Here is a 12,037-nt window from a genome sequence, read left to right on the forward strand (position 1 = left end):
TACTTGTGTTATTGCTGTAGTATGTAATATGCATACTGTGCATTGTATGCAAATGTATTGTATGAAGAGAATACCTGAACAGCTTACTGCATTTGTCAAAATTAACAGTATACAACAGTACATGCTGCATGGTATATTGTATCCCACAATGCATGTGTTCAATTTGACCTTTCATTTCCGGTGTGATGGATGAAACGTAGTATCAGCTGCAATTTTTAACATCTGCGGTGTTCAGAATTACATACTAGCATATGATTTCTGCCATATCTATACGCTATATTCAGAAAATACTTACCAGGGCTGCATATCATTCAAACAGTTAAAGGAGTCATGAACTGAGAAACCAAAATTCCCTTGATCTTTTGACATGTAAGAGGTCACTGTACTATGAAAACATCCTGTAAGTTTCAGAACTTAAAACGTTCTCATTAGTCTTAAAACGGCTTATATTGAAGCAAGTCTGCCAAAACTCCAGTTTGTGGAACTACACGGGACGCCCGGAGCGCAACGGCACTGTATGTCGGCACGCTGCCCACAAGGCTATCGGCGCTGACAACTTTATGATTTTGAGATCCATCTTTTCACACTGAGGACAACTTAGGGACTCATATGCAACTATTACAGAAGGTTCAAACGCTCACTGCTGCTTCAGAAGGAAAAACAATACACTAAAAGTTTAAATATTAGGGTAAATTTAACTTATTTTGTCTTCTGGGAAACATGCAAGCTTACCATCTAAACTCACACTGTTTGGTTTGTATAAGCATTAGACTTTAATATGACATTTGTTAGCTAAAGAGTGGTGCAATGGAGTAGCACATTAGTGGTAGATTTAAGCATTTCCATCTACTGTCTGTCTTAATATGTTTTCAATATAGTGATATTCTCCATGACACAGACTAACAGTTAAACTGGCCGCTGTTCTTCCAAAAAAAATCCTTCAGGTCCCAAAAAAGTTTAATTTGAATATTAGGGTAAATTTAACTTATTTTGTTTTCTGGGAAACATGTAAGTATCTTCTATAGCATCTGAAATGCAGTACTAAATGAAAAAATATGATAGGCAAAATAAGAAAAAATTACACATCTTCATTCTGCTCAAAAGTTACACTCCTGGCTCTTAATGCATTTTTTCTTCTTCTTCTGGAACCTTTGGTAATTGTTGCATATTAGTCCCTCAGTTGTCCTCAGTGTGAAAAGATGGATCTCAAAATCATAGAGTCATTGTTGGAAAGCGTTCAAATACACAAAAATGCAGAGAATGTAAATGTCTTTTATGTGAAATATCTCATTCAGATCAGTACTAAATAAAAATAGCATGCATTTTGTATGATCCCTATTAAATTGGTAAAGTAATTGACAATTTGTAGATTCTCCAAGGTGTATGTAAACTTTTGACTGCATGTAATGCAGATGCTATTATTCCGTCTATGAAGAATGTAGGCTGTCAAACATACATGTTAGCCAATCACAGCAGTAGGCATTTACTTCCGAGTCTACAATCCGCCACACTTATTCAAACAAAGCATTCTGATAAGGTCAATACAGTCAGAAAATAGCCTATTGCTGTTTTTTGTAAATAAATCATAACATAAGTGGACCTCAGTGAACAGTACAAATTACTAAAAAAAGGAAGTTCATGACTCCTTTAAGGTATTAATATGCACTATTTAGGGGTAAACAAGGTACAAAAGTTTCACTTTTGAAAAGGTACAACCCTACAACCCCTGTACCATATTATTCAGAAATTTCTGAAAACAAATAGTTCACAGATCTTCTGTAATCTGCCAACTTTTCAGCCTCAAATGTAAATAATAGTGTTGTAAACATCCTCATGTAAAATGTTTTTATTCCTACTAAGTCTCTCACACACAATCAGCCACGATCAATCAAATTGCATTTCTTGAGATGTGTTTTCCCATGCAAGGTCAATCTGACCCTGTAACAGCTTGATCTTTAAATGGAAACAGCATGGAAGAACCTGTCCTAAAAGTAGTAGGCCAATGGCAGAGCACAGGAATGCACTCCCTTCTACGTGCCTGGTACCCCACATGCACTTCATGATCAGATTGGATATAGATCCCCAACTTTAGATTGCTTAGATTGTTTCCATTCCATTGTTTGCAAACAACAAGTCGTAGATAAGAAATTAATATTAATATAGTCAAAGATTGCTGTGATAAATTGTGTCGGTGAGGTCTGATCGCAAATTGATTATGCATGCATGTTGGACGTGCTCTATTTCTATCCGTTTCTCATTCGTTTTCTCACACGCTTTGTCTCTAACACTCTCGTTTTCACCCTCCCTCCCCCTCTTCGTGATTGATGGCATTGCAGCTTTTATCTCAGGTAAGCCTGTGCTGTTACTTATCTAGCCCGACTGTCACTGGACGAGAAAGGTGTTTGCTAGCACCACTCAGACAGCAGATTGGCTGGGCCGGAGCCAGTTGGGATAAACCCCCAGGTGGCGGGATTGTGGCCAACGTGGCTGTGCTGAAGTGTGGATAGTACATGCAAAAGTACAAAAAAAAAAGAGTCTGTGCAAAACATAGTACCACAATACTACAGCGTTAATACTAAGTTATCAGTTGGCTTACCATTTAAACTTACTCTGTTTGGTTTGTATAAGCTAAAGAGTGGTGTGATGGAGTAGCACATTAGTGGTAGATTTAAGCATTTCCATCTACTGGAAAATAATGTCTGTCTTAATATGTTCTCAATATAGTGATATTCTCCATGACACAGACTCTTGTGTTCAATATTGAATACTAAACCCAAACTTAACACTTTAAGCAAACAGTAGAGGTCTGTTTCTCCTTTCATGTATTAAACAGGCGTTAGGCTGACACTACAGTATTACATCCCTCCTTCCATCCAAGGGACACAATTATCCCATGTTTTTTCTGTCGTCCCACAAATGAGAGCTGCCGACTCTATTTTCCCAGCTGTGCAGCAGTCCAGATGAGAGCATTTTTTCTTCTTTGGCTTTTTGAGAATGGTACCCCTGAGTTGCAGGGAGCGTGTCCAGCTCCATTTGCAGAGTTCTTTGAAGACCGTAGCAAGAACAATTACGGCGTCATGGCACCGGCCTCGTTCTGTGAGCGTGTACTCACGCTAACCCTGCACAATCATTCCAGAAAAGCCCCAAAACATAAGGCAAAGCAAGGAAATAAAAAGGCTATTAATTTCTACTCCTTCACTTTTCGAAAACTTCTGACTGCCTTTCGAACCGAAACATACAACTACGTGGAGCAATGTGGAATTCATATGTGACCCTGGACCACAAAACCAGTCTTAAGTAGCAGGGGTATATTTGAAGCGATAGCCAAAAATACATTGTATGGGTCAAAATTATCAATTTTTCTTTTATGTCAAAAATCATTAGGATATTAAGTAAAAATCATGTTACATGAAGATATTTTGTATATTTCCTACCGTTAATATATTAAAACTTTTTTTTTAAAATTTTGATTAATAATATGCATTCATTTGGACAACATTAAAGGCGATTTTCTCCAGATATTCAAATAGTTGTATCTCAACCAAATGTCAGATGACGTAAAAATCTCAATTTCAAAAAATTGACCCTTATGACTGGTTTTGTAGTTCAGGGTCATATATGCATCACAAAAACAGATTTTGTATTTTGATATTTGTATACACTTATATTTAAATTGATTTGTGTGTGTATGTATATACATAATATAAAAATTTACTTCTATATTTTCAAAGACAAAAATATTCTGTCACATGGTATGAAGCAATGAATGTATCATCATAAGGAATTCAATTTGCCTTGATCCTATGAGATAAAATAGTTTGATGTGCTATGAAAACACACTGTAACTCAAATCTCCCCGGACCAAAATGACCACAGAAAACTAAGCGGCAACAAAAAAAAAAAAAAAAAACAGCTTGGTCTGATTTTCTGACCTTTCAAGTCTGATATAACAGTTTGTGCATCACATTTCTGCATGGGTTGTTTTGTGATTCTGCCACAAAATATAATGCAGACTTTAAAGGATAGGCAGTTAAAAACTGTATTGGACTTAAAGGATTAGTTCACTTCCAGAATAAAAAATTCCTGATAATTTACTCACCCAATGTCATACAAGATGTTCATGTCTTTCTTCTTTCAGTTGAAAAGAAATTAATGTTTTTGAGGAAAACATTCCAGGATCTTTCTGCAAATGTGGACTTTAATGGGGTCAATAGGTTAAAAAATTCCAAATCGCAGTTTCAATGCAGCTTCAAAGGACTCTACACGATCCCAGCCAAGGAATAATGGTCTTATCTATTAAAAACATTTTCTAAAAAAATTAAATAAAATTATATACATTTTAGCTTATACATCTATCTTGATTTCACATGTTACGTAATCACATTGGAAAGCTCACACATGATGTAGGTGGAAGTACCAACCCAGTGTTTACAAAGCGAACATGCAAAGAAAGTCAAACGCCCTTTACAAAAAAAAGGTAAAACAACGATGTCGGATGATTTTGAAGTTGGAGGTGAAATTGAGATGAAGTTTTATATGCTAGCTTACTTTTTTAAACAGAAATACACAGACGAAGAACTAACAGCGTGCAACCTTTCCAACGTAATTATGAAATGCATGAAGACGCTTATGTGCATTGCAGAGCTAGTTTAAGATGAGCATTTGTAGTTAAAAATATGTTTTTTGTAAGTAAACAATTGTTTTTCTAGATAAGATTCTTATTCCTTGGCTGGGATTCTGTTTAGCCCTTTCAAGCTGCATTGAAACTGCAATTTGGACCTTCAACCCGCTGATCCCCATTGAAAATCCTGGAATGATTTTCTCAAAACATTGACTGAAGAAACAAAGACATCTTGGATGACATGGTGGAAGGAAATTTTTATTCTGGAAGTGAACTAATCCTTTAACAGCAAACCCGCATGTTGTGTGTAAGCAAGCCTTATATGGTTCAGTTTTAAGGATCAGAGACAGGGTAAAAATTTTCATAACTCTACTATGAATGCTCTGGCACAAAAAACCCTATTACTTACATTATACGAGGTCCTCAAGGAAAAAAATTAAATAAAAAATGTATGAAACGACCCCTTTGATAGTGTTTCCATTGTCACCTCTTGAAAAGCAGCTCAATTTCTGTTTTCCATTGCTGTTAACTGCTTTGACTTTTTAGTGGCCATGCACTTGGTGTGCTGTGGATTATTTGAACCCCTTCCACTTGCTTCTCATCTCCCTCTCTCTCTCCCTTCCTCCCTCTGTGCCTCAGCATTCCAATCATAGTGATGAGAGAGCTAGACTCGTACAACTCTCTCTCTCTCCACTTGCACTGCAGACGTCTATGAGAGGCTGTCCTAATGAAAATGTATTGTTGTCTTTCCCAATTGCTGTTTGTTTATTAGGCCTCACATTCCTTTCACTTTACTGCAGTCTTTGGGCAAAATTGCCATATAGCTCTCATAATTACCGCCGTCAGTCTGCAAACACTTAAAGTCTGCTTTTTCTTTTAGCGCTAATTTGTCACGCCCTGAAACTGTCTCTTATGAACAGCCATATCTGCATGTGAACTTCATTTAAAAAAGCGCTGGGAATCCTGGGAAAAAACACCTCAACAATGTCAAAACAATGATCAAAGTGCAAACTCAAACAAAGAGAGAGAGTGTATAGGAATGATTAGGCAGAGATTTTTTATTTACTTTCTTTTCAACTCCAATTTTTCTGCCTCAAACAATTGGCCACTGCAAGAAATATTATTGCAGAGGTTGTGGAAAAAAAGCATCTGCTATGAAACTGCACCCTTTCCCAGCACAGCATTTCTATCCTGGATTTTTTTCTTCTTCTTTGAATAAGCAACAGTGCTTAAGCCTTATGGAAGAATTTAATTCACAGCCATTTCTGCATTGTGCACACTTATGTACTAGTATGCATGTCAGTGTGTCAGTATGTCAGTGTATCAGCCGATGCAAAGCTACCAGCATGTGTCAGACAAGAGCAAAGAAACATCTTACGGTCATTCATGTTTTATTTATTGAAGAAAGTGAAGTTAAAAATACACTCAGAGGATAAAAAGAGAAGAAAAGGCTTGGGAAAAAGGAGATCAGATGAGGTACAGTCTGCGGTTGACCAGCAGGGGGCCTCGGCTCCTTGCCGTGTCGTCCTTAGTCTCCTCCCCCCAGAATGTGAGAGTAGGAGTAAGTCGTCCCCTTCAGCTTCTAGTGAAGCTGTGCAGTGGGCGGCAGATCTCCCATGAGGACAAACAGAGATAGGCTGCCTAAGACACTCCCCTGGCTGGGAGTGGAGCAGCCAGCCCTTAGCCCCACCCACCAGGCAGAGGAGGAGGAGGAACACGGCGCTGCCCGAGCTGATCCCTTCAATCTTCCCCACAGTGTGGAGCAGCCGGCAGCGCGCACACACACTCACACACTCTCACACAGCCACACACACTCACACTCACTCTCGCACACACACTCGCGCATGCAACAAAGCAGGCAGACAAGGGAGGCAGGTGATAAAGAAAAGAACATCACAGAGGAAAAACAGCGTTGCTGCACCTGGACTTTTCGGATACTGCAGTCTGTCTGGAGTTTGTGCTGTTTCCTGTGTGCCTCATAACCTCACGGCTAACGTCTGGTCCTTTCTGCTGAGAATTTGAGTCCCGTCAGCTGCGCGTGCAGAGATCCAAATCCGACGACTGTGTACATTGCCGCTTTGTGCATCCGCCAGACGGGAACAAAGTGTGCGACTGGGATATCTGACAAGCTCCTCTGGGAACCGACGCTGCACCGACTGTCAGAGAGAGAGAGAGTGAGAAAGAAGGAGCAAGATAGATAGCAAGAGAGAGAGAGTCAAAGTCAGGGCATGAGCAGGAGACTAGAAGCCAGTTTTCCGGAGAAGTGATCGCCACAGTGCCCCCTCCTCTTCCCTCACCTCCTTCCTTCCTTCTCTCCTCTCTCCTGTGCCGCTGCTCCTTCTTTCTTCGCGCACACCTCCACTGCTATCCCATCCTCGTACCTCCGCTCTCCTTCCATCACCTCCTCCTCCCCTGCTCCCGAAGACGGCGAGAAGAGGAGAGGCACGGCACACGCACACTTGCCCGTGTGCTGTATCATCTCATTCTCTCTCTCCATCCTTCCTCTGGCTCCGACCCTCACACGGATCTAGCCTCTAGCTGCGGAACCACAAGCGGAGGCTTTTTGAGTTGTTGGATCCCACACGCGAGTCTCTGTATCCAGCCACAGCCAGAAGGATTCCAGCTACATGGGCAAACGTTTGGAACAGCAACCAATGTACCCCCAGTACACTTACTATTACCCTCACTACCTTCAGACTAAGGTAAGGCACCTTGTTTATCTGCTTTTGTGATGTTCTGATTGTCTGCCTCACATGCTTCCTTGCATTCGCACCATTCTGACAGATTTCTGACACACAAACCACATGACCGATATTTGGCATGGGCCGCTCTCTGGAGGTGCAAGAGTACCCGTTTATCAAGAACGCATGCATATGCTCTCAAAGTCATGATCCCAGGATTCTGTCCTCTCAGCTGTGTAGCCTGTGGTGGAGGGACTTGAATAATTGCATCCATCTCTCTAAGCCCCTACACCACCCGGACGTGGAGAATTGATTACCATGGGCTGATCGATAGTGCCGAGATGCTATCGGGGGCACTGGTGATCTCGGCCTCTCTCAGTGATTCATGAATGTTTTTATGTGGCGCGCCCCATAAGAGGCCGGCACTTGTGTAACATGTTTGAGTGAATGAAATTGGAGAGAGGGCTATGATTGGATCAGACCAAAAAAATGGCTGTCAGAACAAAGGGTGTGAAGATGCATTTTCCTGATCAACTTGGGGTGGGTAAATTACAAAGTGAAAAAGTCGAATGTGAGGGAAGAAAATTTATGGAAAGTCTTTTGGAGGAGTTGCTTGCTCAACGTTGGCCAAATATGCAAGCGTTCCCAAAAGACACATGATAAACGGCAGTGGCCAAGTCGCTCTCCATCAGCAAGTGTTTACGACCTCTCTCTTTCCCTCCTTCTACCCGTGTTACACTACCAGAATTTAGCAAGTGCTTGGCCAATCTCAGCTTAGAGGAGCTTGTAGAAACAACTTGATTGACGTCTTTCATTGCTAGCCTATACATGACACTAGCAACAGGCACCGTATTACCCATCATTACACACACGCATCCCCACTCCCCACTCCTTGTAGCTGCCTTCAAGGTCACGTCAAATTGGATCTTACCCACTTCCGCTGTCTAATGAGTTTCTCAGAGTGTCTCCAAGGGATATGGGGGCTCGTCCAGAGCATCTTTGTCCTTCTCTTTCGTCGCAACCAGAAGTCCTCACAACAATAACTCACCTTGCTAAATAGGGCCTGTCAAAGAGAAACCATGCATATTCAGAAGGTTCAGAATTGTGCAAAGTCTGTTGGTGATCCTTATCGAAGCACTATGGTGAACACCAGAGCATCATGGGTAATGGTCAAATGGGCAAGTCTGGGAATAATTATTGATCTGTAGATTATTAAAGGAGATGGAGGAGGTTTTTTGGCACTGGAACGGAGTTTCAGATTTCAGATATTCAGTCTCGCCTGTGAAGGATGGGGACCTCATGTGAGCACGGGTCAGCGTGAGTGCGATTGCGTGTGTGTGCGTGATTGAGGATGTAAATGGCCTGTTATTAATCTTGATTCTAGCGTGCTCTCTGAGTGGAGGCATTCCTCCGGGGAAAATCAATCATGAGGGGGAAGAGGGGCAACTGACACACAATCACTGCCCTCGCTCTCTCCCCCGCTCCCTCTCTGCCCCAATAAAGCTCTGTGCTCAATGAGAGGCAAATGTTAAGCAGGGGAAATTATGATGCGACAGTAAGCTGTTAATGTCGAGATTCTGTAATTCGGTTAAATTATTATAAAGACCCTGCTATCAATTACATGGAAATGACTTACTTTCATTGAAGCAGGTTCAAAAGAAAATGAAATGTGGCTGGAAATTCATCCCTTGTTTTATAATGTGGGTCACAGATATCACTGAACATGAAATTAGGTACAAACAATATCAGGCCTTACAGCAAGATTTGTTATACAAAGTGAACAGATAGCAAATGCAGAATAAATGACTACTTTTATTCTTGACAATTTAACAAAAAGGTAGCATTAAAATGTGACCCAGGACCACAAAACCAGTCTTAAGTAGCATGGGTATATTTGTAGCAATAGTCAAAAATACATTGTATGGGTCAAAATTATCGATTTTTCTTTTATGCCAAAAATCATTAGGATATTAAGTAAAGATCATGTTCAATGTAGATATTTGTACATTTCCTACTCTAAATATATCAAAACTTAATTTGTGATTAGTAATATGCATTGCTAAGAACTCAATTTGGACAACTTTAAAGGCAATTTTCCCAGTGTTTAGATTTTTTTGCACCCTCAGATTCCAGATTTTCAAATAGTTGCATCTCAGCCAATTATGGTCCTATAGTAAAAGACAATACATTAATGGAAAGCTTATTTATCAGCTTTCAGATGATGCATAAATCTATCTATCTATCTATCTATCTATCTATCTATCTATCTATCTATCATCCATCTATCTATCTATCTATCTATCTATCTATCTATCTATCTATCTATCTATCTATCTATCTATCTATCTATCTGTCTATCTGTCTGTCTGTCATTTATTGGTTTGTCGGTCTGTGGCCTGCAATCCTTAAAACTTCAATGCTTCAATTTTAAACTTTTTAAAAAACATTTTCACACAAGACTTTGTTTTGACAAATTTAGCTTTTCTTTCAAATTATTTCTGGTGTGTTTGCCTTTATTATTAAAGGACAGTATAGTGATGACAGGAAGCAAAGTGGGAGAGAGAGCAGGGGGCAGGATCAGGAAAGGTCCTCGAGCTGGGATTCGAACTCGGGACGGCAGTAGCGCAATGGCGCTATATTTTGCTTTTGTAGTTTCTAGTCCACTTCCTTGTAGTCAAATCCGAATTGCAATTCTTGATCGCTACTTCAATTCAAATACAAAAAATGCATCGAAATTTAAAAACAACATTCTCAATTAAGTTGAATTCCAAATGGCACACATCCCATGCCACCATGTAACTGTAGGTTCCTCATGCAGATATCTACAATACCAATATCTTCGTTTTCCCCTTGCAGGTTATAGCTAAACATGGATGGATGTATAAACGTAAGTGTGTGAGCTGAGGTATCCTTGACAGCAGTCATACACCAGAGGGATATAAAATAGAATTTAAGGGAGGTAATTCCCCCCTGGTATTGTGTCAACAGAGGCCAGTGGGGCCCCGTCTTCCATTCAATCAGCGGCTAGAAGTCAGAGCTTTACGGTGTGTGTGCGCATTGATGTTTTGAAAGAAGGGAAAGGGGAAGAGAGCCAGAGCGAGCACTCAAATCCAGAGCCATGAGATTGCGTATGCGAGCAAATGTGTGTGTGTGGTGTTCGGTTACACTCTGTGGGGTCAGCTTTATGTACAGCAGAAATAACATCCAGTCGGCCGTTTAAACCTCTCCTCTCAGTGGGAGTGTATGCTAACTGCCCTGCAGTGAGGTGACATGTGGCTTGCCAGCAACGTTCCTGCTGCATTATGGGAATGGTGCATATATGTGGCTCATTATATTTCCGCTGCTCTCAATGTCATTTAGGATTATTATGTTGTGATATTTACTCCGCTTGTGGATAATTACCAGACTGATGCTTCATTTTCCTCTAGCGGCGCCTATTTTTTACCACGCCGGTGAAAATGCTCTCATCTCCCCTCCTCCAAACAACCTTCATCTGAATAATTAAACTCGTTAATGGACAAGCAATTTTCAGGTATCAACGACAATTTGATTTTCGGTATTCATTACCAACACTGTCATTAGACAGGTGAAAGGATAGATTAAAATCCACAAGCACACTCAGCCGTTTCGCACGCAAATTACTGACTGCAACAAATTGAGTAATTTAGACCTAAAATACGCTTCAAATTTGGAATAATTGTCTGGTTGTTATTTTAAAAAATGCGGTTATTCGGTTCATCAGATATCGTCGGAAGACAAAGCCCGACTCCTAATCACTTGCCTTGTCCAGCGCGCTCCCTCTGAGAGTACAATAACGTTACTTGTAATTGCATTACATGATGTTAGGCTATAATACTGTTTTCGAAAAAATCAAATATTTGGGTTGCTTTTACTCTAATGCTTTCTTTGCTATTTGAGATTTCCTGTTGGAAGCGATCCATAATGACATACGCAGAAACATGAACTTACAAGAGTGCAGGCTTTGTATGCGTGTGTGAATTATACATGTAAACACTTCCGTTGGGAAAGCCTGCACTGTAAAATGCTTGCTGTAAGTGTCTGCCTGCAACCATCGAGTTGGGGATGTCAGATCTGCCTGGAGTGCTAAATTATGCTTGTCCGTGGGTAATTTTTCTGTTAGTATTGGAGTGTGCATCTAAGCCACAAATAGGGCACTGTGAATTCAGTTTTATTTTTTTCTAACTTTCGTGTTGCATGTTTTTTTCATTTTTCTGGATTCTGTTTTAATGGTTGAATTTAAGAATCTAAATCAATCTCTAATAAACTGAATCAAAAAATGGCTACCTTTTGCAATAAGGTTTCATTAGTTAATATTAGTTGTGAATGTCTTTTTACTCTGAGGTTTCAATTTAATGTTATGAGAAACAAGTTATGAATATATATATGTGTGTGTGTGTGTCATATGACCTCATTCAGTCAGAAAGCACATATGTGACCCTGGACCACAAAACCAGTCTTAAGTGCAACTTTTTTAATAAATAATCTTTCTATCGGTGTATGGTATGTTAGGATAGGACAATATTTGGCTGAGATACAACTATTAGAAAATTTGGAATCTGAGGATGCAAAAAAAAAAATTAAATATTGAGAAAATCGCCTTTAAATTTGTCCAAATGAAGTTCTTGGCAATGCATATTACTAATCAAAATTTTTTTGATATATTTATGGTAGGAAATTTACAAAATATCCTCATGGAACATGATCTTTACTTAAT

General features: G+C 39.9%; 1 protein-coding gene across 3 annotated transcripts in view; it reads left to right on the forward strand.

Moving 5' to 3' along the window:
* Positions 1 to 6,326: 6,326 nt before the first annotated feature.
* rbms3 (RNA binding motif, single stranded interacting protein) overlaps positions 6,327 to 12,037 on the forward strand; it is a 208,012-nt gene continuing 202,301 nt past the window's right edge. The window contains exon 1 of one of the 3 annotated variants that reach the window (XM_073846608.1): positions 6,327 to 7,323. In XM_073846608.1, coding sequence (XP_073702709.1) covers positions 7,249 to 7,323 — 75 coding nt within the window. In that variant the 5' untranslated portion in view covers positions 6,327 to 7,248. The remainder of the gene's footprint in view (positions 7,324 to 12,037) is intronic. The other 2 variants (XM_073846607.1, XM_073846606.1) reach the window with 2 other exon arrangements.

The sequence above is a fragment of the Garra rufa genome, chromosome 9 (genome assembly GCF_049309525.1).
Source record: "Garra rufa chromosome 9, GarRuf1.0, whole genome shotgun sequence".
NCBI classification, from domain to species: domain Eukaryota; kingdom Metazoa; phylum Chordata; class Actinopteri; order Cypriniformes; family Cyprinidae; genus Garra; species Garra rufa.